At 43.7% G+C, this 26,569-nt stretch overlaps 1 protein-coding gene across 1 annotated transcript in view; it reads right to left on the bottom strand.

The window, feature by feature from the left end:
• LOC146817855 (amine sulfotransferase-like) overlaps positions 1-25,880 on the bottom strand; it is a 320,350-nt gene extending 294,470 nt beyond the window's left edge. Inside the window, exons 1-2 of the mRNA XM_085611338.1 lie at positions 25,816-25,880; positions 9,553-9,720 (exon numbers count right to left, since the gene is read on the bottom strand). Of these exons, the coding sequence (XP_085467464.1) occupies positions 9,553-9,709 (157 nt within the window). The 5' untranslated portion in view covers positions 9,710-9,720; positions 25,816-25,880. The remainder of the gene's footprint in view (positions 1-9,552; positions 9,721-25,815) is intronic.
• Between the last annotated feature and the right edge of the window lie 689 nt (positions 25,881-26,569).

The raw sequence follows: 26,569 nt of genomic DNA, 5'->3' as shown, positions 1-26,569 counted from the left end.
TTTATCGCATATTTTGCATACCACCTCTTGGCTTTATTATACAACTCTCTCTATATAGATGTTGTCCTCTCTTCTATTCAACTGTGTTTCGCTTCCATTTATTTTCCCTAATCAATTCATTTGTAAGTGTATTTACATTATTCTCAATACTTCGCTGTTCAACTTTTCTATTGGTCTTCTTCTTTGTGCTTTAGCCTACTTTTGATATACCATATGATTTGAGATGTTCTGGGTCTTCTCATATTTCTGCTCTGAACTATTTTCACTTCCTCCAGGTGTAACAATTTTCATCTACTTTATTAATAGCTTATTGCTATGCATTATGTTTTACCTTCAGAGGGGTCTTAGATCTTCTGTAAAGATCTTGTCCTGATTATGGTCTCATAGATTCATCTACACAGAAACTGAAACATCGATGCTTTGACCCATTTTTCCTTTAGTTTCTGATAATATCAAATTCAGGAGACATTATTCCCAAGTTCAGGACAGTCTCTATTCTTGTTAATGTGTGGGATCTAGATTTTGCAGTACTGATGACAAGTGAAATGCCAATGTTAATAACCTTATATTCCAGTCACCAATACCCTTGAAGTACCTTTTTCTCTCTTGAAACTCCTTTTGTAAACATTTTGGTCTAAATACAATATAATTGATTTAAATAATACACCCGGTTTGTATCGACTTATTCCTAATTTTTTAATGCTAATTACCTACTGTACCTCTCATTTATTGTGGGTGTCATTAAGGGACATCTAGAGAACACTGGTTAAGTTTACTTTAATACACTCTTAAATATAAGCCTTGTTGGCAACATTACCCGAGGCTTATCTACTCAAGCCCACATGGGTATAATGGGTTGCCAATTTTGTTACATAATTCTGTCTAAAAGAGGCATTTTCAGAATTGCACTTCAAAATTCAACATCACCATAAGTTAGGATTGGATTTCAAATCAGGATTCCTGGACATCACATATTACAGAGTATATCTTCCCATTTGGAAATTACGATTATAAAATGTAAAAAGTTAACCCCAATGTTATCCTATGGGAGATATAGGCCTTGCAGTACTGAAAAACAAATGTAAGATGTTTTCTCTACTAGGACATGTAAAACTTAAAAGTACATGTTCTGCTTTTTAAATAGCTAGCACCCCTCCCTCTAGGCTGTCCAGGGCTAACTTAGTGGTGTCTTATATGTATTAAAAAGGATGTTTTGGGCCTGGCACAGGTTTCAAGTGCTCCTTTAGGGGGCGGAAAAATAAATGCTGCAGGCTCACTAGTAGCAATTAATGTGCAGGCCCTGGGCACATGTAGTCCACTTTATTGTAGACTCATACGTAAATTAAATTTGCTATTTGGGTATAAGATAATATTACCATGTTTAGAGGAGAGCACACATGCACTTTAGCACTAGTTAGCAGTGGTAATGTGCTCCAGGTCCTAAGGGCTACAAAATTGAATTCAACAAAAAGGAAATGAGGAAGGCAAAACATTTGGGGGTGACCCTGCAAAAACAGCCATTTCTAACAGTTACTAACAACGTACCAACTGTGTTAGCCGATTTATTTACAGCAGCACCCAAAATACTGTCTAATCTGTAAAGGGAATTAGCTAAACAGTAGGAGTCTTTGCACTATTTGACTTTAAACGTATCTAGCCAGAAGGGCATCATTGGTGCACATGACATCCTGGTTAATTTATTAAAAAGTACTTCTTTGAAGATATATAGCCAGCTCACCACACACACTCTCAAACCAATCTACTTTTATAATAAAACTTAAAAGATGCCAAGAGTACACTTATTGGGGCTGTTAAGGATAAGAACATTGAGAAGGTAAGAAGAAAAAGGAAAATAAATTAGAACTGAACAAAAGCAGCAAAAGAAAATGACACTAAGTGCCTTATTAGGACTTTGGTGGTGCAGTGCAGGCCTCCACACCACCAACGCCCGCGAGATTAGGGGTTCCTTCTGTCTGAAGGGCATTTCTCTGGCGTTCCCATGGAGATGTCTCTAAAGATGTGCATCGCGAATGGAACAGCAAAAACAGTTCCTGCACGGCATGGACTGAAAAGTCTATACCGTGCAGGAACTGGGGTGCATGCACACAGGGGGGGCACTTCTTGTGCCCCCTGCATGCATCCCCAGGTGAAGGAGGCACGGGGGCCCTGCAGGACCCCTTTTGTTTTCTCTAACCACAGTGTCATTGAAGTAGGAACCTCCATGATACCGCCAGTTGAGAGGAAACGTGTAATATGCTTGACGGGACAGCGGAAGTCTCCCCAAGCATTTACTGCCTACTAACTCCCGCAACATCCCCAGGGAATGGTTCCCTGGCAGCTGCAGTGGGGCAATGATGGTCTGACCGCCCTAATCATAATAGGGCGGCTGGGAAACTGCCACCGCCGGTCCCTCCATGAGCCTGGCGGTCCTTGTAATACCTCATGGCAATCACCACAAGAATACTACCAAAAATGTGGGTAGACCACTTTACCAATATATTCAGTCCTCTCCCACATGTAACTTTTGTAATATGTCTGCTCAGGATCGTTCTCATGTACTGTTTATATGTCCCGCATTGCGTCCACTTCGTTCGAAGTGGTTAAGATCAATATGCTTGCAATTGGGTATCCTCAATGTGAATTCCTTTTTGCAGGCCTTATATACTCCTCCAAATGAAATGTTTTGCTTCAATATTTTTAACTTTTTTAAAGGTTTTTTAGCTATTTATTGATGAAATATGGAGGTATGTGTCGCTGATTATCTTGTTCAGTGGAAAATGTTGTAGTTGTCAATTTTACTTTGAGAATGTGTATTTGTATTTGTGTATTTTGTTTTATGTGGACCTCTTTGGAGTGCCAAAACATAATAAAATAAATTGAAAAATTGAATATATACTTGACTGGTGATGATTTGACCAATAATGACGGATCCATGGAAATGGTTTGTCTACCAGCTGCCAGTAAACCATTGGAAATATCCCTAGATGAAAAATTACAACTAATCAGTGGTTTTATTTTGAATAAGGTGCCAGGTCCTGATAAAATATTTAGTGACCTTTTTTCATCACATGTGCAAATCTGGGGCCCTTATCTTGATAAGATCACTAATGCCATCTTGATAGGATCCAACTTGCGTGAAAATCCTAGCAATTACCGGTAAATAAGTTTGACTGACAGTTCACAAAATATATCCTGTTGCCACATTTTTTGATACACTTTTACACAATTTAATTAATGACCACCTTGCTCTTTTCCAACTACCAGTTGGGTTTAAAAAACAGTCAGTATGATTTATTGGAAAATGGTATTTTTGAAAGAGGAAATTTATATTTAGCATTTGTGGACCTTAAGGTAGCCTTTAATTTAATTCCAAAGAGCAAATTGTGGTCGATCCCGATGGTGATGGGAGTACCAGATATACTTTCCATTCTACTATGATACCTTGAAAATACCTTTGCCCAAGAGTGGTGAGGCCCACAGGGCAAACTAACAGAACACATCCTTATAAAGAAGGGAATGTGACAGGTTCCTGCCTGGAGGTTTCAAAATAATCATAGGGCTATGTCCCTTATGTTACGCTATTTAGATTAGCCTTATAATGCTAAATATATTGATGGTTGTTGTGTTTGTAGACAACCCACTGAGCTATAATATTGATTATAGAATAGCATGGCATTGGACTGCTAGCAGCCATTTTGTATGATGGTTTAGTGATATTAGCAAATGTGTTCCAAACTGTGAATATGGTAGGCCCAAGTGATTATGCAATATTGTGCAACAACTTGTTGTTCACAGAGTTTTGCTCATATGTCAGAGGGAGCAGAAACTGTGCAGAATGACCTTGGAAAGAGATAAGAATGTATACTCCTTCCAGATGGTGGTGCATCACTGAATCACTCCCTTATTCATTGTCCGAGTTTGTAACTTTGCCATGTGGGTGGTTTGGAGGACTTCTGATGAATATGTATAGTATACTGTGCTGGTGGGGGGTCATTCCCTCAGCTCTCATTTACTGATGCAGGCTATAATGGACTCTCTCTGCAGAGATTGATAATAAACTGCTTGTTTGCATTCTCTACTGGCTGACCGACTCTTCATTGATATAGGTAAGGCTGAGAGATGGTTTAGTAACCCGAGTGACCCTATTCGGGTCATTTCCTTCACTTTTCTCACTTTATATATATTACAGTTTAGACTTCCTTGGCTCCTATAGGATTTATTGCCCTAAAATAGGCAAGTGTGTGGTCCCGGCACTCCTGTCTATAGATAATACATTACTCATATCTAAGGCTAATAAGGCATGTTTCGGGCTACTGACCTTTAGGATCAATGTTGTGTTTTTTGCTAGCAGGGAGGGCTAAAAGTCAACTCAGCTAAGACAAAATGTATGGCCCTTCACCTACATAAGAGCTATTGTAGTGTAATAAGGTTGGAAGGGACTAAGCTTAAGAGGATAACAACCTCTTAATATCTAGGTGTAAAATTGACAGATAGCATGTCACATAGTTTGCAGATAGAGAAAGTTTTGCTTAAGATCCAGTAATATAACTCTAGTATACTAAAAGTACAAAGATCTACTCTGCTTGGGTACCCCAGCACTGCAGATAGACTTTGTTCAAGCACTGGTAACAGCTTTAGATGCTGGAGAATTGTGGGGATATTTCAGGTGTCTCCGATTTTGCTGTAATAGAATGGAAATTCTTAACATTTTTGGCAAATCTTCGGCAGAGCACCACACCTCTGCCCATTTACATTAACATTCATGGTAAGCTCATTGCATAGATCGCAAACGTAAGGCTATAGCTATATTGGACATACAGAGGAGTTCAGCGTTTTCAAAAAAATTCATAAATTGATACTGAAGCTTACTGCTCATTACAGAACAGCATTGCTGAATTTTGTTCAAGCTTCTTGGTGATAAGAAACGGTGTGGAATAATCCGATTGAAGTCACACATGTCATCAAAGACCACATAAAAGAAAACTATTGGTTATATGTCACTGAGAAAGAACTTATTAGTTCTAAACATGGATCTCTTACCAAAGCTTTTTTAGATTTCAAATGTGCAATTAGTGTTGAGTCTTTTTAGACACTTAACTCTACTGCCTTATTTTAAATTTAAGCTGGGTATATGACGAGTTAAAAGCTTCTGCAGGAAATGGTCAGTCTCTACAATAATTAATGATATATGCCTGATGTGCAAATGAGAAACTGAGACCGTGGCTATGTCTTTTGCTTTTTATCATCCGCCTAGTTGATGGATCCGGCGGATCTGTCAGCTGCTTGGAGTGACACAATATAGGATTGTAGGAAGCTGGGTTTCTGTTGCAGTAACCCCCCCATTTTTTGCCACACTACTGATGCACTTTGACTCTATGTGCCCTGGGTCCCTACCAATCAGTTTCCCAGGGCCTGTGATCTTCCAAAAACTGTACCTTGTACCCCCCCCCCCCCCAATTGGCACCTCTCTGGCCACATGTCAGTCCCTTGTAAAAGATACCATGGGTACCAAGGGAACTGTGGCCATGGAAGGTCTCTAAGGGCTGCTGAGGAACATTTTGTGCAACCCTTAGAGGCCCTGTACCTTTACACACACACACTGTCATTGCAGGCTGCGTGTTTTGGTGCAGAACAAAATGAAGAGTCGACATAGCACACATCCCTGTGTGCCATGCCTACAACCCACTGCTGAGTGCACTATACCAGTGGTGAGGGTACAGATGCATGAGCCCTGCATCCTTACAGTGTCTAGACCAATTCTGAGACATTGTAAGTGCAATAATGCCATTAAGAGTGCATGGTGCAAGGGAGTTTTGTCATTACGAATTCCGCAGCACCATAATGGCTTTACTGAAAACTGGGAAGTTTGGTATCAAACTTCTCAGCATATTAAACCCACACTGATGCCAGTGTGGGATCTAATAAAAAATGCACTCAGAGGGCATCTTAGAGATGCCCCCTGAAAAACGACCAGCCTCTGGTGGGTTCCCTAACTTGTACACACCAGCCTGCCACCACAAGACATGTATCTGGACCCCTGGGGTGGGAGCCTTCGCTCTCTGAGCCCAGAACCAAAGTCTTTCCTGGGGGAAGGTGTTCACACCTCCCTAAGGTCAGGAAGAGCCATCTGTGGCAGGGGAGCTTCAAAGGCATTGCCTTTGTAATGCGAACCCCAGCCTCTCCTGCTATCAGAAGCAGACCTCCCTCCTGTCCCCCCTCCTTTTTGGCAGAAAGACAGGCGGAAAAAATTTGCGAGCCCAGCAGGTGCCCACCTCTGCCAACCTCACCCCTCATGTAGGGGAGGCGAGGTGAGGCCCAATATTCAGTGCCCACCATCTTGCAGATGGCAAGCACTCCCCAATCAGGATTAGAGATTGTGCCCACTCCCCCACGCAAGGTGAGCACATCAAGGGTGTAGTCACCCTAAGGTCAGTAGCCCATTGGCTACTGACCTCGAGACCCCTTAAATGCCCATAATTACAGTATTTAGGGGGCTGCCCTGAATCAAGAAGGCAGATTCCCGCAACCTAAGAAGAAGGACTAAAAAAGATGCCCAGCAGAAGAGCCTGCAGAGAAGAACCGACTTGGTCCCAGCCCTACCTGCCCGGCTGCAGTTTCCAGAGATCCTGCCAAAAAGTCACCTTGTCCTGCAGCCAGCAACCTCCAGAACGCTGGGAGGACTCATTGCCTTCAACAAAGACTGGATCTCCTGTGAACAGCAGCTCTGTTCAAAAGAAAGTCTCAAGACAGACTCTGAGCCTGCTGAGGTCAAAGAAACCCAATGCCTGGAACCACCAATTCACCTGAAATCTACAGCCTGAATCCGGGTGGCCCACTGGTCCCAGAGAGGTTCCCCAGTGCTCCAGAGTCCGAGTCCACTGTGGGTTGACCCCTTCAGGACTCCCCAACATCACCTGCAACCTCTGAATGTAGACCCCCCCAACTGCGAGTTGCCCGGTAAGGTGAAATCGGAGCTCAAAAGACACCCCTGCATCCAGCTGGCCATTGCCCTGGAGAAGGCAACCCGAGGTGCACCTACGTCCCCAACCCCTCCAACTTACCTGTCCAGCTGTTGGTTCCTCCCGGAAGTCTTCCTGGACCGAGCCTGCAGACAAAATCCAAAACCGGCAACTCCCATTGAAAACAACAGGGCACCCGATGCCAAAACAGCACCCAGCCACCCCTGGGCTGCTGCGGATGCACCTTGTGTGCCCTGAGCCTAACACCAGGAGCTTTGCTCCCACAACGCTGTGGCCTGATCGTGAGCAGCCACCAACCAGAGGCCCCCTATCCCTATTGGATAACATTGGGCCTCAGGACTCTGCACCCGGCCTCCCTAGTGCCGCTGAGGGTGTCCTTAAACCTGGGGGAACCCTTGATCTAACCCCAGAAACACAGACCCAAAGACCGAGTACTTACCTGTTAATTGCTAACTTCATTTCTCTCCATAGGAATATATTGACTGTTTTTCCTTGAAAAATGTTCTGTGTGCAGTTGATTTGCATGAAAACCTGAAAAACTAAAACTCTACAAAACTGATTTTACTTACCTTTTCTCTAGGAAATGTCCGAGTGTGATATCTAAGCATATGACACCGAGCAGAAGAAGTAACTTAAAAAGTAATCTGAAAAGTAATTTCGACATTTTGACTTACCTGTATTTCGATCAAGTGCATTTGAACCTGCATTCAATTGTAAAACACTGCACAAGATTTTGCAAAGCATTTATTTCACTTACCTGTGCCAGGCTTGGCTTGGTTCTAGAAGTAAAATAACTTCATAATATTTTTATACAAGACAAATTGGTCTGAGTTCAGTCTTGGAGTGTGTGCAATCATTTGCTGATTGAGTGTTTACAATAATTGCTTAACACTACCCACAGATAAAGCCTTACTGCTCTCCCACACTACCACCAATAGAGAGTAAGGTGCTGTCTACTTTTACCTCTGCCTACCTTTGGGGTTCCACTGGACTCTGTGCACACTATACCTTATTTTGGTATAGTATATACAGAGTCAGCTTCCTGCAAGGATTGCCTCAGAATTTTAACTACAGTCACAGGAAGGGCAATTGTTTTTAGCATAGCTTGGTTCTTAACATCTGCATGACACAAAAGGATGACACGTTGCTTCAGTGATTTTTTTAAAAACAATTATGGCATTTTTATTTTTTTTGCCTATTGTATATATATGATGCTTTTGTATTATATTAATGAATTGTATTATATTGACATGAATATTGTAATGGTAGAGACTTTTTATGTCAATTGTTCATTAAGTTAATCCTCGAATAAACATATTTTGACTGACTGATTAGTTTACAAACGCCCACTGAAACTCCCATTTCCTAATGGATCTTATTGGTTAAAGCTGTACATAATTAGGGATATGAACTCATGCTTATGAAGCACAGGAATACAATCATTGTTTTAACTGCTGTGCAACTTGGCTGTGTAGCCTTAAAAACGTTTGACATTAGGAACATCCCTCCCTTTTCTCTGGAAGGAAAAATATTAAATATTGTATACACAGAGCCCATGGTTGAAGTTATATTTTGTTCATGTTCTGAAAGAGAGAAATACATGTAGAACAGTAGTACACTTAAAACAAACACAGTCTTCTCTTATGCATTTGCATAATGATTGTCAATGCAGCCACCTAGTTATGCTAATTGAAGCATCCCTAAAGTAATGCTTATTTTTCAGTTCCCAAAAACTCTAACACATCTGTGATGCAATGTACAGCACACATACAAAGCAGGAAAAGTTTTAAGAGTGTCCCCTCCCGAAACAAAAATTGTTCATGACAGAACACACACACTGTTGCACTATGGCGCAGGGGTATGTGCGTTGGGGCATGGCAGCCAAAACCGCACCAGCGCAGGGAGAGAGGAAAACAGTGCCACTTCTTAGTAGATATGAAGATATTCTGCACTCGCTCTTTCACATAATGTGTGCAGCAAATTAATTTGCTGCATCGTGTCGCGTTCCTTTTTTAGTAAATTCTGGATTAAAATAAAAAAGTTCTCCTTTCATGACCTGCAAAATATCGATGATGATGCCACAGATATTTTCAAGGTGATATTGTTAGAAAAGAACAGTAGGCTAGTAAAGTTGCATTCATTCTTCATGAGCGATGTAGCTGTTGTAAAGTTCTTTCTAGATTGCCAAATTCGCATTGGAGGTTCATGGCTAATTTATCTCATTACATGAATTGAACTTCGGTTGGGCCACGAAATGTGTTACTCAAAGTGTGACACATAAGCACTCGAAACGTTTGGCAGCTCTCCATTTCACAATTGCCAATAGTCCTAGAAGAGAAGGGCCTTTAACATTTCATAAATGCCAGAAGCTTTCACGTCTGCCTAATAGCTTTTTTGATTACATTATATTTGCATGCGCTGCATAAAAGTGATTACGAGCTCCTTGATTTTCTAACATATATTGTGCTGTAGGTGGGGCTGACAGCATGGCTTCCGAACAACAAAGGAAAGATGATTTAGATAAACTTCTGAATATTTGTAACAATAAACAACCAAGGAAATTTGGTCTTACCAGATTTTGGATATGTGGCTAAAAATACATCAGAGTCCCTGATTGGAAAGTGTTCAAAGGCGTCTATTTGTTCAGGTGTAATCATCCCTTCCACAAAATGTATTCCTCTGTGCACAAATAGTTTGTCAATAGATGGCTTATCTACTTCCTGAGCCATAATTCAAGGAGCTGAAAGATAAAGACAAAATAGTTGTCAATGAGAATACACCCAGCAAAGACTTTTGTTTGGTTATTCAAAGAGTATCTTACAATAATAGGATAGTTTTAGAAAAGGGACTTACAGGACTCCTTTTTGCAAGCTGTGTGCAAAGATAAGCACAAGATGGGGGCGTGTCCCTGACCATGGAAGAGCCGGATGTGTAAATCTAAGCCACGTTACGGCTAGGTCTTTGGACGAAAATATCCTGGGAGCATAGCGCAACACCGTCTATGTTCAGAAACCTCTGTAAGAAGAGAACCCTGGAGAATTGAGGGTTCTACTGACCCCAGAATGGCGAGGTGCTGAGTAGGGGTGGATGGGACCCTGCTGCGCCAAGCAAGATGGTGGCCCCCTGGATGGCTTGACACAGTGGTGGAGGCTGGACCTGACTTGGCAGTGTTGGCCACCAAGCGCAGCTACGCTGGGGCCTTCCGACTTTGTGGAGGGCAAGCTGCTGATGGGAAAGGGACCCTGTGGGATCATCTCTGCCAGATCAGCCCGGTGTGATCAAGAGACACCAAACCCCATCAGCTACTAAAGCAAGTGAAAATATACGCTGCAGGTGACCTTGGAAAGGGCCCAAGAGTGCCCAAGGCTCATGCTTGTATGCAGTCCCAAAGAGCTGAGATGCTCAGACTGCATGGAGCACCATGCAACAGAACACCAGAGGTGAGGTGCTGTCCTGGACATTGGGGCTTCCCAAATGCCACCATCCCCATAAGACAAGGGATATTCCCTCAATGCTACCAAGAAGACCACCTCCTTACAACATGAGGGACCAGAAGAACCTACTGGTTCCAGGTAAAGGACCCGCAATGGACGATGTCAGCAGTGGTCAGCCGGGTGCCAGAAACCCAGGCCGCAATTTGACCTGCACATTTGTCCATTTAGGAGTGAGGACACAAAGACTGGGGCGGGAGCCGGAGACGGTCCACAATTGGGGCCACCAAGAGGAAGGATACTATGCACTCTGCAGAGTCTGGAAAAGACATACCACTGGCCATCCCCTGCCAAAAGAGCAACTACAGTGAAGCCTGCAACGGTTTTAAGATATATAATGATGACACCTGTCTCGGGAGGGGAGACCGAGACTCCCATCACCCCCCACAGTCTCTGTAACAAGAGGAGGGTGTGCCCAAACCCCCCAAAACCATTGCATGTCAAAAAGTACTTGAGCCCCTGATTACTGGTCAGAGTGTAAACTTGAATCGGTGGTACAAGATGTAGTTTTGCTGCATTTTGACCACAAGAAACTTGCCGAAAGAGTAGCCGACATGGAATCCACTATTGCACAGCTTTGCCCTGCAAACACGTAGCAAACTGTGTCGATCTGCAAACTGCAACAAGCAATCAACTCCTGGAGGCCAAATTGGATTATGTGGAGGGCCAATCGCAGAGAAACAACATTTGTATAATCAATCTACCAGAAAAAGCGGAAGGCCCCAGTGCAGAGATTTTCTTGGAACAGTGGCTGTTTTCCATGGTGTTGGAGGCAAGGCATCTATACTTTATACAGTAGAACGAGCACACAGGGTAGTCGGATGCCCAACGATAGCGGGTGGCCCACTGTAATCTGGGGTGGCAAGACTGCTAAACTACAGGGAAAAAGACAATATCCATCAAACGGACGCTCCTATGGGCCCTGTCCAGTTGATGGTAGTCAGGTCAGTATATACTCGGTCTACACCAATGCGTGCAATGACTGCATTAAACCTTCCTGTTTCAACTCAATATGCATATGCGATATGCAAAATGCCTCCACTCACCATAGAGGGGAATCTCCCTGGAAGCAGTGTGGGATTGGAAAGAGAAAGGGGTGACACCCTGTACAGCCTGACTGTGGGGATTCAGCCACCTAGGATGGTGAAACGAAAGAAAAAAACACTGGGAGCACTGACACAGCACAACAACTTCCAGCAAGGACCAGGGGTAATTTGAGAGAGCCCGCATCGTATGGGAGGTGCAACAGATCAAGGCCAGGGGAATTCAGGAATAATTCAACTCCCTAAGACGGGGAGTTGGACTCCTCAGATATAGGCTCTACCATGTTGGAAGAGGATGTGGAGGACCCGAGGGCACCTGCAGTCACCCCGATGACAGCAGATGAAATTACCTGATGGGACCCTGGTGTGAGGGGCATGTCCAACGGCGGTGCACATCTGTCGCCAGGATAGGGTGAGGGGAAGTGACTCTGGATTTTTCGGTCATAGATTCCACCCACGGGCAAACCCCCCACCCACACCACACCCGACCCATCTAGCAGCAGTCAGTAACGTATCAATATGTATGGAGGGGTGACAGATATCTCAAGCATTAGGGGGCGGGTTGTTCTAAACATGCAGCAGGGGATGCTAGGATGGGGGAAGATAGGTGGGGGCTTCAAACGGTACTACAGAGAGAGGTGGGTATGGCAGGGTAGGTGCTGCCTACCCCTCAGGGACGGTACAAGGAACTCTCATTGGCACAGGGAAGGGCACCTCTCTTAGGGTCCTCTCCTGGAACATGAATGGTGTGAGGGACTAAATGAAACAGGGGGTGGTGTTTAGATACCTGGCTTGCCATTCCCCGGACTTAATCCTCCTACAAGAGACCCACCTGGCAGGCAAACATTGTGGCTTTCTGGGAAGGGGTAAAATTAAAATGTTTGCACAAGCTGATTTGTCCACAGGGTCGAGGGGAAAGGCATCTTGGTCTGTAGGTCCCCACTGCTACAAGTGACACAGACATAGACGGACCCAAAAGGCTGTTTAGTGGGGGTCAGAGGTGCGTGGAATGGAGAGGAAGTGTTGGTGCCCTTCTGGTATCTCCCAACCTACAGAAAACAGGGTTGGAGGAGATGAGGGACTGGATAGCGACATTACTTAACGCCACCTTCATAGTGGGATGGTGTTGGAAAATGACACTCTCTAAAGGGTCACCGCAACCTTTTTTCCTTCCTCCTCCTCTTTTCCCGCTAACCAGTGCTAAAGTGCTTCCTTAAAACATGGCAACATTGACGTGTACCCAATTGACCTGCTTCCAACTCCTTCTGAAGATTAGGGGTTGGCTGCTGGTGGCAGGTTATGTGCAGGGCCAGGCCGCAGGGATACAAAAGAACATTATGAGAGCAGAGAAGAAAACAGGAATCACAATACAAGAAGAAGCAGAACGCCTGCTGCAAGACAAATCTGGTACAAAAAATTCACCAAAAATGAAATATGAAACATTCTAGCAAAGAAATAATAATATATCTGATTCTTCGTGTATTATCTGACAGAGAAATTCAGTTGTTAGATATAGTCTTTGTTATTGCCCTGAAAAGTCATTTGAATGCGTGAAAACATATATGCGTGTCTTTAGACTTATCAGAAAGCTGACATTTATAAAGTATTTTATGTTTTCAATATCAAAGGATGTTGCACTCAGTGTTGAATTGGAGCCTTCGAAACTATAGGTGACTGATGAAACTGTCACAGAGATATTAATATCTCTATAAGATGCATCCGAGTCTTTAGAGACACTTCAGGTGAGATTGTGAGATGCTAAATGTAAAAGTGGTTTCATGCCCAAATGAAATGTTGTACCTCAAATACTTTGAAGTAATATTGATACTTTTCATGACTTAGAAAAAAAGGTTTTAAGAAACTCTGACGCGAAAGGTTCAGCATGGTGGTACCCTAACAATAGCACAAGCGGTAGCTGCCTGGATTCTGGGAGATGAAGGATGTGATATCAAGCCTTCTGAAGAAGGTGGAAACATTGTATTATGGCTGAGAGATATGTATGCACGAGACAGGTTTGTGGCAGCTAAGATATATCCTGATATTTTGTTGCAGTAGTAGAAAATAATCAAGAAAACCGAAACATCATATCATCATTTTCTATGTTGAATAGGTGGCAAATGAGGAAATATTGGATTGGGATCATTCCCATTTGTAGGAATTTGGGATTTATTAGGTGTCATGAAGCCTTCAGAATTCTCAAGAGTGAAATGGCTGCTCATATTGTGTTTGCTGTGGCCAAATTTCTGGGGGGTTTCTGGCATACGAGAAGACGGTACCTGAAAATGCTTACCTGATTATACTTGTACTGGGTTAAATTGTATATGATTGCTGTAACTAGCGGACATATAGATGTCCTGGTGTTTTTATCCTGTACGTATTTTAATCATTTTTTAATCACTTAATGTATGTTTTTAAATGTTTTTTTAACTTATGTATCTTTTATGGAGATTTTTTCTCCGAAATAAAGTTCACTTGACTTGGATTGGGAAGAATATCTACTTGTCAGAACAGATAACCCAAGAATACTTTGCCTATTTTTACTTTATAAAACACCACGCATCGCAACCAATCGACAGGTAGGTCTGATATTTCTGCACAAAGTTCTTTTCCTCAGGAGGAAATCCTTACCTGATGCACAGAGAATATTTACCAGCTGTTGAGACCCATAATGAATGAGTGAGCACATGACTGGATGACTGGATTCAGGGCCAGACTGGCCATAGCGGGCACTGGGCGTTTGCAGGATGGGCTGGAAGGGTGGGCGGCTGGTTTGGCCCCGTGTGGGGGCCGGTTTTGTTACTAAGGGCCTGTTTTACAGCAGTGCTGTGATATCAGTCCCTTGTAACAAAAGCAGCAATGGTGCTTGTGATTGACTCCAGAAACCTAGAACGGAGATTCTCAGTAGCACATACTCCCACCCCTCCCCCACCCCTTTATTCCCCTCGATAGCGCCGATTGAGCGAACTTCCACGACTGGTTTCAGTTCCCAGTCTGGCTGTGATTGGGTTAATAGCACATAGAGGAGTGCATTAATGTTACACCAAACTTACAGACTGAGGGTCTTATTTACAAGCCCCTTGCACCACCGGTAGCTCCCATATTAAAAGTGACGCACCAGCAGGACAAGGGGCTTGTAAAAAAGCCCCAGAGGCCCCAGACAACAGTGATATTTATGTTGTAAAAATGCTAACAGATGCCAGTATTATTCCAGTACAAGTATTACACTGGAGCTAAAACCATTGCCCACAGTATATAAAGAATTACCACCATTGTGCCAGTGCAAGCATTACACCACCAGTGGGCAGCACCATGCAAAGCATGCCACCAAAATGTCAATGAATACTACCATTGGACATAATCAGAGATGCAAAATCGCTTATAAACCCTAACTGAATATTTAGGGTATGTTTAATTGTTCACCATTGCCTGGTAACAATTAAGCATATTACAGTTTACATCATCACATTTTAATCTGTAAATCAATGTTCAGGTTTACAATCAGATATCTTGAGTGATGGCCAACATTTACATCATCGCATAAAATTTTAGGCTGCATTGCCAAATTAGCATGATCACCCATTAATTCTTAATACCTTCTTAGATTTGTACCATCATTCATTTTTGATAGTGCACATTCACATTTGCACATTTTTTTGGTTTCGCCTGCTTGCACTGTGCATGTGAACACTATTGAACTCTATATAAATCTTAATAGGAGCTTGGATTATGCCCCCTTGCTTTTCATTGGTTAGTATGCTTGCCACTTACATTCTCACCATTTCTATAGCCTGTAGCGCACTATTTTCTGTGTGCTCCTCCTGTATTTCTCTTGTCAGTTCCCAAGGCCCAAGTACTGTTTTATTGCACTTTTGTGGAGGAACTTTTTTCAATGTTTTACCTTCACAGCACTTTTTTCATATGGCACACATTTCAAACTGGTCCCAAATGATCTCTGAGCTGCTGTGTGAATAGACCACGACTGGGAGAATTCTTGCCCTCGCTTTTTCGTTCGTGAAGCAGACGGTGCTCCTGTAGAGACTAATCACTTATTGCCAACAAAGGTCAGTGTCCTATTGTTTTTTCTCTCTAGTGTGCGCCTTGGCTGCATGCACTTATTGTTTTTTTCAGCCCTCTGTTTACCGGCCGTCATCCCCCATTTTGCCTTCCGACGCTAACTGTTCTGCACCATCATATTGCTCTAATTTACCGGTCTTTTCAAAAGCTAGTAACCTAGCTCAGCTGGTTAAATATCCACAGCAGAGACTCTTGTTTTTTTTATTTAACCCCTTCTCCGCTCATGACGGAACCACTCCGTCATGAGCCACGGTTGCCGTGTGCTCATGACGGAGCGGTTCCGTCATGCCGCGACCGTTGGCGGCCGCTCCGCCCATGCGGCGCTGTTTCCCCGCCTGTGCGGGGGGACAATGCAACTGGGCGGAGTCATGACGGAACCACTCCGTCATAAGCACAGCTCCACCGTGGCTCATGACGGAGTGGCTCCGTCATGAGCACAGCATCACCGCGCTGCCCCCCCACACCCCCCAGCGCTGCGGCGGAATTCCCGCCGCAGCGAAGGGGTTAATCCGATCTCCATTAACAACGGCGGTTGTTACAACTGTTGCATGGGTTTTGTATATACATACAATAAGTATCAACACTGCCAGTATTCAGGGACATCTTAAGGATTTTGGGGGCCCTGGGCCAAACGTACTGCTGGGGGCCCTGGTAAGAAAAGTTCTGAATTTAAGATCCAGGTTCAGCTCTTTCATGCCCTCTTTGGCCAGGTCGATGACAGTGCTCAGGGACTGTGGTCAAAATTCTAATTATGTTTGCATCTAATATTCAGGGATAGGGACGTGTGTTTTCAATATTGTAACACATCAGCAACTCATTAATATTACTGCAAATAATCTCTCTGATCCCCCCCTCCCATTTCTCATCTGTGAGATCCTGTTTTGATCTAAAAGAACCTTTTTTTATGGATGTTGCATGAGACATAAATACAACATTTCTCTGCAAAATGTCCGTAATAGGCTCTGACTCCTCTCACACATTTAAAATAAATGAAAGGAAAACAGTATTTAAAACAATCTGTTTAGGAATTATCAAAGGTCATCAGGGCAATACTCTCTTCGGACCAACCAGAACGGGCTCTATAAGGGGCCAGTGGCGTAGCTAGCCCTATGGGCACCCGAGTTACAGCCCCGTGGCGGCTGCAGTAAAGAGCGGGGGGATTCTGGCGAGCATTAGGGGGGCAAACGCATTGAGGAGCAGGGAGTGGGGGGATGTGCTTGCTGTTGCCGCCCGAGATGGCAGGTGATAGCGGGGGAGGCCGCCCTGCCCCTTCCCCTAGCTACGCCACGGTAAGGGGCCCCTGAAAGGCTGGGGCCATGGGCCAGAACCCACTTAGCCCATGCCCAAAAATGTCTCTACGGCAGTATTTACTGAGTGTGGTGTAGTTCATCTGTTCCCATCTCTGCACCGTAGAATGCGGAATAACCTCATCATACCATTCCGTTCCAAGATGCACAAGCTTAGAAAGCTGTGTTTTTCTCTAAGAGTTTCAGTAATTCCTGTCAAAAATCTTGTTTAAAAACATTCTGATGATGTTGTAACTAGCACAAAATTCAGGATCCTAATCTGGGCGCCCCTGGTTTAACAATGGAATGACGATTCCCGCGGGGATAGTATTGCAGGCCAATGTGTTTCAACATTCCAGGGTCTATAATGAAAGTCATTGTGCACGGGGAACAAGAAGGTGACGTAATCTAAATGACAAAGAAAGTATTTCGTTAGAGGGAGATTAGCATTAGGTACTATAGGACTTTGAAAATGCCTTCACTTTATGACATTGTTGGCACGCGGTCAGGTTCTCAAAGAGAAGCTATTTCTTCTAATCTCTTGACGTGCAGAGGTTTCAGAGTTTACTACGGTGACAGCTTGTGCCATGGTTAGGACGAAAACGGTTAAGTTCTGGATAGTTCACACTTTTACCCATAAGCTTCTGATGCCTATTAACTTTCTGTTTAAGAGCGTTATTCGAGGCCTGGGCCTTTTTTGTAATAGAAGTGTGTTATGTATAAGAGTGGCCGCCATGTGTGACGCTGTGGCTCTTAAACTCGTTCTGTTACTTGGAAGGGTCCCTGAAAGTCAGTGTTCGGCAGACTGCTCGCCAGAGGGATACACAGACAGAAGCTTGTTTGAAGAGGTTGCACTGGGAAAGCCATCCATTTGTGTTTGTAAGGTAGAGACTTATGACCTTATTATGTTTTGTGAATGACACCCAACAACTTAACTGCGGCACAATTTGAGAAAAGCACAATTTCAGTGCTTGTTCTTAATTTTTGCATTACCTGAAAATGTGTTCTTGTCTTCCATGTGTCACAAGTTTGTTTGCCTCTGTATCTATATATTTAAAGGGAGCCAGCTTCTTTGGAGGCGTCTTCAGAGTGGGGCTTTGTGGGAATGGTGTTTTTTTTAAAATAATATAGCAATGAGTGAAAGTATCAAAGCTGAGTACGTTTACATGCCATAGACATCCACAGAATCATACCGGACACAAAGAAAAAGAGTGAGCACTTGCTGGGCAGAAAGTGTCAAACTGAAGTTTGTTTATTAAAAAAAGCCTCAGACCTTTGGTGCATAAGAAAGCACAAAAGTGTATGATAATCATGGAATTGTTGCACAGTATATGCAACTCTGTTAAACCAATGTGTGGAATACTATCATATGTCATTCCATTGCTTATAATGGCGGCTCGTATAAACACACCGAGCAATAACGAGACCAAAACCGCATATAAATGTTCTAGATCGATAATTCATTCTTTTAGGAGAAGGGAGTTTTATTAGCTTATAACTATAAAACTCCAGCAGTAACAAAACTATCCAGGAGAAGGGATGGTTTTCCTTTAGGAGGCAACATCAAACATTATTCTTAGGTGTGGGATTTCTTCAAGAATGGATTCTGTGATACCTATCATAGGCCCACATGCATCAACACAAAAACCGGTCGCAAACGGGCAGATTCTCAGAATCTGACCCTTTGCTCCCGGTATTTTTGCATTTGGGATGCATCATCCCAAATGCAAAAATCGCAATTTAAGGAATCTTTAAATAGCGATTCCTTAAATTGCGATTGCATTTAAGGAATCTCAAATTGAGATTCCTTAAATGCAATGCATTAAAGTTAAAAAATTAGCGATTTCGCTAATAGGGGGAGCAAATTACAATGAAGTTGAACTTCATGGTAATTTGCAAATACTTTGAAAAATGCACTTTTGTGCATTTTTCAAAGTGTCATGTTGCGCACACACATGCCCTTAGAGCATGTGTGTGTGCAACATATGTGCACATATCAATTTCAGGGGTGCAATAGGGTGTCATTTTGACACCCTTGCACCCTTGAAATTGCATGAGCAATTTGCGAGTACCTACTGGTACTCGCAAATTGCTCATGCAATCTACAATTCATTCCTATGGGCCAGGAGGCCCATAGGAATGAATGGGACGGCATTCCTTAATTGCTACTCGCAATTTGCTAGTCGCAATTAAGGAAAGTTAAGGAATCGCTATTTGAATAGCGATTCCTACATGCATAGCCTTTTGCTATTCCTTATTAGCGAATCCTTATTTTTCGCTAATAAGGAATCGCAAATGGCATTGTTGATGCATGTGCCAGTATATTCCTAATAAGATTCCTGATCTAACTTTCATCTTTTACAATCTCATTTCATGTTTGGGGGGATGGGGGTCACACATCTCCTCAATTTAGAGAATAACTTAATTTCAATGAAAAAAGAGGGGTGCTGCTATGCTTAAATTTGTAAATGTAGTTGGGGCTCTTACTGGGAGGATTGCCAGAGTTTTCAGGATGTTACTTCTGTTTTGGATATTTTTAATGAGTTACTGGCTGGTTTGTTCTTGATTTGGGCTTGGATTTCTGGGAAAATTTTGGCCCAGGATCATTAAAAATAATTTCATTTTCTGCGGGATTACTAATCCCAGAAACCATCCTTTTAGGCCATGTTTAATCTCTGGACGCTATGGATAGGTTTAAGGTTATCTGTGTCAGTCTTTTCATGTTCCAGGTTTGAAATAAGAACCTATCGGTGGACCTCTTTTGCAATTCAGATTGAAGTCTTTCAATCTCTTTTTTTCTGCCCCTTGACCAGGCAGAGAAGCCTTTGTAATTTAGGCCGGTCCCAGCAATCTTCTTCACTAGCTCCCGACATAGGGGGTCCATGCTCAGGATACTACATACACATTAGGAGCCCTAGATTTTCTTTGGCTCATTGCTAATATCTCTGATCTTTTGATATGGGGGTGGAGGACATAGATGTTTTCATGAAAAAGAATCAGGAATTAAAACTAGCAGAATCTAGAACCATGAATAAGCCATGTATTTATTGATTCTTAGGAGCGTGTCCTATCCATGTCTTGCATCTGTTATACCGTTAACTGTGAAACATATTGATGTACAGTTTAATGCTATGACTCTCCGGAGAAAGAGTTGTACCACTCATAGTAATGATGCAAGTGTAGAATTTTGTGTGTCTGTTCGTGCACCAGTAAGATCAACTCGACATTAACATACCTAGTCTGCCCCCACTCCAACAACTTCAATAGTGCTCCGACTCCGCTGAAAACTTGTTTACATTTTAATTCTACACTCCTTAACCCCTTGCATGCCCGCCCCTTTCCCCGCCCAGTGCCGCGCCTTCCATTAGCGGGCGGAGTTCATGACGAGCTGGACTCGTCATGGGCACAGCGCCACCGCAGCCCATGACGAGTCCAGCTCGTCATGGGCACTGAAGGGGTTAAGAGTGCATGTGCTTGCAGCCTGTTTCCCTCTTTGCTCTGCACGTTGCTGTTGCCCTGTTATTGTTTCCCTGATGTTGCTTCCCCTAATGTTATTCTCCCATCCTTGCTATCCCATTGTTGCATGCTTGTTGATGTTTGTCCCTCTCTCCTGTGTTTTGCTTGACTCCCACCCACCTCGCATCCCCATCCAGCATTCTTGCTTGCCCCTTTTTCAGATGTCTCAAAGAGACAGCAATCTGTTGGGGAAGATTTCACGCTCAATTCTTGCATACTGGGCTCTAAAGAAAAGGCTGACTGGCCGTATCTCATTACAGTGCCTTCAGGTGCACACTTTTTCTAGTTTTGTATATTAATGTTAAGAAAAACCCAGCCACTGCTATAAGCAAAGCGCCATTCACTGCAAGGACATTTTGTACATGTACACCAGTGGCGGCTCTTCCGCTAAGGTGGAGGAGCATCGCCCCACTGCTTTTTGCAGTGTAAAAAAAGGAAAACTAAAATGATAATAACCTGAGGTTATTATCATGTAGTTTCCCCAATTGCGGAGTCTTTGTGGGGCAGGAATGCTCTCAGAGCAGGGGGATGAGTGGTTTGCACTCCCTATTTGAGCATGAGAGGTTGGCTGGCCCGCTAGGGCCGCCCAAAACAGTCATGCATACATACCATGTTCTCCATGCAGGCTGCATTACAGCCTGCGTGGAGAACATGCCCGCCCCTCCAGTGTTTGGCTGAGCGCAGACCAATCACAATGCTGCATTGCAGCGTTGTGATTGGCTGCAGGGAACCTGGGATACCTGGTGCGTCCTGCTTCCTGTCTGCCTTCCCCAAGAAGCCAGGAAGAGGACGTAGGAGGGGCAGCGGACAGCCAGCAGGTTGGCTGAGAGGTAAGTGATTTGTTTTACCTATTTTACCCCCCGACCCTTCCCACCACTCCGCCCTGCTGCTGCTAACAGGTACCAGCTGCTGCTGATGGACACAGAAAGCTGTTCTGGTGTTTTAATGTATGCATTATCTAGCTAATCTATACACACGGGCTTCCATATCAGCTGTAGGTTTCTGTCACCAGCTGGGTTTTCTACATACTTGCCCACAACAGAAGCTCTGTGTTCAAGATTATGTGTGTAGGAAGCCCGACTTTCAAGATATTGCTCGGACTATTGTATTTATGGGGGATACATGCTATACTACAGATGTGTTGAAGAACTTGTTTAATTACTGCCTGTGCATGCCTGTGGGTTCTTTTTTGTTTTTTGCTGAAGTTGAAAAAACTCTGTGCCTTAGTGATATTGTGATGTTAGCATTATTGTATTGTCTTGGCAATTTCTTAGCACTTTAGAATCCCTTGTGGTGCCCAAAGTTTGTTTAAGGTGTACAAGTAAGTAACTAATCTAGTTGGCATTTACGGTTTCTTTAATTTATATTGTTCAACAGCTCACCAAGCTAAACTGTAGGAAAAAAACACTATTATAAATCAAATAGCCGAAACCAATTGTATTTATCAATCTTCCGTTTGAATTTAGAACATTTAAACCCCTAGTGGTTGGAATGTTCTAATAGCATTTTAACCCATTTCCTACGGGCCATAAAGGTGGTTAAAGGACATCACTCGTGTTGTCTGCTGCTCAGACCTATAAATCGGGATTGAAACCCTTAACACCTTTATTTCCCTCAGGGCTGATAATAATGCTTCATTACAACTGCAGTTTGTTGAACAATAAGTCCCTCAGGCTGAGTGGGTAAGTAATCATGCTTTGGCCAAATACAATTAACATGTCAAAACTGCACTCTCAGGGGCAGACCTACAAGGAAGTGCTGCAGCGTGGCACCGCAAGCCATTTGGCTGAGCCATGCTGCGGCACTTCCGAAGCACAGGGATGCGACATATCTACAAGAATATGTTGCATCACTGTGTTTCCCCTGCGCTGGCACACAAACTGCAGACATGCGCTGGCACCCTTGCACAATGGTGCAAGAATGCCTGCGTTGTGGGGAGATTGTTTTTGTGCAGGAAGGGGCACCTTCCTGCACAAAAGCAATCACTACAGGCATTTTCCTCGTTCAATGTGTGCTGTAGAATGCAGCACGCATTGAATGAGGAAACAAGCATTGGCATAGCCAATAGGTCTCGCTTTTGGGACCTTCTAAGTATTTAGTTATGCAGCACAATATCCTTGGTGCAACCACATCAACTGTTGCATGGCTAAACACTTATAAGGTCCCAAAGGCGAGACCTATTGTCTATGCCAATGCTTGGTGTGGTTGTGTGTGTGGTTGTGTGTGGCTATGTGCGTGGTTGTGTGTGTGTGTGTGGTTGTGTGTGTGTGTGGTTGTGTGTGTGTGGTTGTGTGTGTGTGTGTGTGTGTGTGTGTGGTTGTGTGTGTGGTTGTGTGGGTGTGGTTGTGTGTGTGTGTGGTTGTGTGTGTGTGGTTTTGTGTGTGGTTGTGGGTGTGGGTGCGGTTGTAGGTGTGGGTTGAGTTGTGGGTGTGTGTGGATGTGTGGTTGTGTGTGGTTGTGTGTGTGGTTGTGTGTGTGGGGTTGTGTGTGTGTGGTTGTGTGTGTGGTTATGTGTGTGTGGTTATGTGTGTGTGGTTATGTGTGTGGTTGTGTGGTTGTGTGGTTGTGTGTGGTTGTGTGTGTGGTTGTGTGTGTGTGGTTGTGAGTGTGTGGTTGTGGGTGTGGTTGTGTGTGTGGTTGTGTGTGTGTGGTTGTGTGTGTGGTTGTGTGGTTGTGTGGTTGTGTGGTTGTGTGTGGTTGTGTGTGTGGTTGTGAGTGTGTGGTTGTGGGTGTGGTTGTGTGTGTGGTTGTGTGTGTGTGGTTGTGTGTGTGGTTGTGTGTGTGGTTGTGAGTGTGGTTGTGAGTGTGGGTGCAGTTGTGGGTTCAGTTGTGGGTGTGTGTGGATGTGTGGTTGTGTGTGGTTGTGTGTATGGTTGTGTGTGTGGTTGTGTGTGTGGTTGTGTGTGTGTTTATGTGTGTGTGTGGTTGTGTGTGGTTATGTGTGTGTGTGGTTGTGTGTGGTTGTGTGTGTGGTTGTGGTTGTGTGTGTGGTTGTGTGTGTGTGTGGTTGTGTGTGTAGTTGTGTGTGGGGTTGTGTGTGTGTGGTTGTGTGTGGTTGTGTGTATGGTTGTGTGTGTGTGGTTGTGTGGTTGTTGTGTGTGGGGTTGTGGGTGTGGTTGTGTGTGTGCGTGGTTGTGTGTGTGGTTGTGTGTGTGTGGTTGTGTGTGTGTGTGGTTGTGTGTGTGTGTGTGGTTGTATGTGTGGTTGTGTGTTTGTGGTTGTGTGTGTGGTTGGTTGTGTGTGTGTGTGGTTGTGTGTGTGGTTTTGCATGTGGTTGTGTGTGTGGTTGTGTGTGTGACAGTAATACTAAAAGCATCTCAAAATAATGGAACACAAACATCGAGTTTGTGGAAAGAGAAAGCATGTTGTAAGTCAAATGGGCGCAGCAAAGCATTGACACAACAACAAAACAAGATCACTTAGCGAAGGCTGAGTGCTGATAATGGATACACACAGCCCATCATCTTAAGAGTTCGATTGCAGCCAATGTGCACTCAAACCTGCCCCCTCCTTGTGAGTCGCACCCCATATTTCATGAGTTATAACTGCTGCAACCACCATAGCGCTTTGAGATCTAAAGCGCTACATAGGTCTAATCGACTAACCAGTCGCCAACATGCTGTGCTTTTAAAGAGAATGTGCCAAAAGTGTCCAGCTTCCTCATCATGTCCTCATGAAAGCACCAACAACAGGACTCCCTGAATGGTGCAACGGACATGAAGCAGCCGCTGCGATCAGAAATAAACACTGGGAATGTTGTCCAGTTTCACGGTACCATTTCCTTAATGTTCCTTAAGTCAAGTCACAAAACAGTAATACTAAAAGCATCTCAAAATAAAGGAACACAAACATCGAGTTTGTGGAAAGAGAAAGAACATTGTAAGTTAAACGGGCGCAGCAAAGCATTAACACAACGACATGTTCTTTGATGTTCTTTGAACGAGAACATCAAAGGGGCGCCGCGAAAGTGATCGCGTGCGAAAGTGAAAGTGATCACGGGCGCTTAATGAGAAGGACGAGGTTTGCCATATGGTGCCTCTGCTCCTAAGCGCGCGCCCGCGCACATGCACTGTAGCTCTAGGCTGGCCATGGTAGCACTTTTTTGAGCCCTCACAAAAAGTCTCGCCAGCCCAGCACATGCGCTGGGTCAGGTGAGACCTAAAAGCAAGGAGAAATGAAAACATTTCTCCTCGTTGCGCCTCGCTATGCCGTCTCTAGGGTGGTGTAGCTTTCAGACGCATCTCCAGATTTACGATTTTTCGTTAATCTGGAGATGTGTCTTGTTCCATGGGTTTTGCGTGGGAACACCCACAGCAACACCCATGGAATGCCCCTTCAACGCAAATGCTGCGTGTGAAGGGGACGTATTTTCAAGGAGAAGAAAAGTCACGCAGGGTGGCTTTTCCTGTCCTTGTAAATATGGAGGAGCCCCCTGCGCCACCAGTACGTCACGAAAAGTGATGTACTGGTGATGCAGGGGGCTTGTAAAGCTGCCCCTCAATGTTTCTCTCACCCGGACATTCAATCAGCGAAATGTGTGCAAGCAATTCAATGCCACAAATGAGGAATTGCCACAGAAAATGTTAGAGAAAAAAACACTGATTCCCATTGAAATTCCCGATTTGCTACGGAATATATCACAAAACTGCGGTAATTCTACACCTGTGGATTTACTAATCCCAGTGGTACCAATGATTCCGGGTATGGGAATATCTCGTCGTTATGCTCCCATAATTGTATATATTCTTACGGTAAATAACAATTTGCTTTAGTATTATTGAAGTGGATTTATAGCGCCTTCTAAAAGTGAACAGAATAATTTCCACATCCTTTATTTAGGACTAAAGATACATTCTGATGAATATCATTCAATCAACAGTCACAAATTGGAGCGATTTCCACATTTAAATTGGAATACGTTTTCCCTGCTTCTCCTCTATCAACAATTGTTGATTACATCACATCATCCATGAACACATCAGTTGATTTAATGCAAGTCTTCCTCTGTGCTACATTCGGTTTCCCAACAGGGCCGGACTGGCCGTAGCGGGCACCGGCTAATCCCCCAGTGCGCCGCACGGGTGGGGCCGGTTTTGGGCCCCTGGGGGCCGTTTTTGTTACCAGGGACGTTTTTGCAGCATAGCTGCAAAATCGGCCCCTGTAACAAAATCGGCCGAAAACCGGCCCTGGCAAAGAGCTCGACGGCACCCCCCAAGCCCCGGCGGGCCGGCCGAGCACTTTGCCAGGGCCGGTTTTGTTTCCCAGTCCGGCCCTGTTTCCCAATCAAACGTTAGTTTAAGAACCACACATGCACACCTATAGTACCAATAAAACTGAAATTAAAACAGACTACTTCGTGATTTTAAGTTTTAATCTAGCATTTTACGTATGCATTTTACGTATAAACGTGTACATAGTTACTCACCGGAGATCACAAGGCTCTGCTGTGTTGCTTTCGTGCAGTTGCTTGGAAAGAAGTCGATGTGAACTGAGTTAAAATATAAAAACGTGCCAAAACTCTGGCTCGCAGAGGCTGTTGCCCAACGCGGTTCGAATGTCAGTACGTCATTGTTTCAAGAGCCGAAAGCAAATCGAATCTCGTGACACCGTTTCCTAACGGTGTGCACGGCACTCTCGCTCGTTATCTTCCTTTTACAAACCCTTCCCTGCTTCCACGCGTGTACCCTTTGCTCTGAAGTGATAAGTACTGACACTTTTATGCCAAAGCACGTGGACCATCTCTAATGCTGAGAGTTATATAAATATCAGTATCAGTTATAAAAATCTTGCCAAGGGTCATGCACTTGTATTAGAGGCAATGCACTCAAATATCCTGGAAAACATCGTTGAAGGTTATGAGCAGCACATCCCAGATAAATCCAACTGTTTCGCAACGGGAAAGGTAAGGCCAAAGTCGAATCACGGACGAAAAATTAATTTTTGAAATAAACTTTACCTCAAGCAAACATTTATGTTTCCTCATTCTTTCTGCTTCATGTTTTCCACACAAGGAAATAAACCAATATATGTGATGCTTGTAAAAATGCTGCAGAAAAAAAATCAAAAACATTATATTGAGTTAAACTAATAACATCTGTTCAATTCAATTCACTTTTTTATTGTTTGATTAATTAAAATCTTTACGATTCCCCATCATATTTACATAAAATCGCGAAAAA

The sequence above is a fragment of the Triturus cristatus genome, chromosome 6 (genome assembly GCF_964204655.1).
Source record: "Triturus cristatus chromosome 6, aTriCri1.1, whole genome shotgun sequence".
Classification (NCBI taxonomy): Eukaryota; Metazoa; Chordata; class Amphibia; order Caudata; family Salamandridae; genus Triturus; species Triturus cristatus.
Note: the sequence above shows the minus strand (reverse complement) of the source record. Positions and strands in the feature narration are given on the sequence as shown.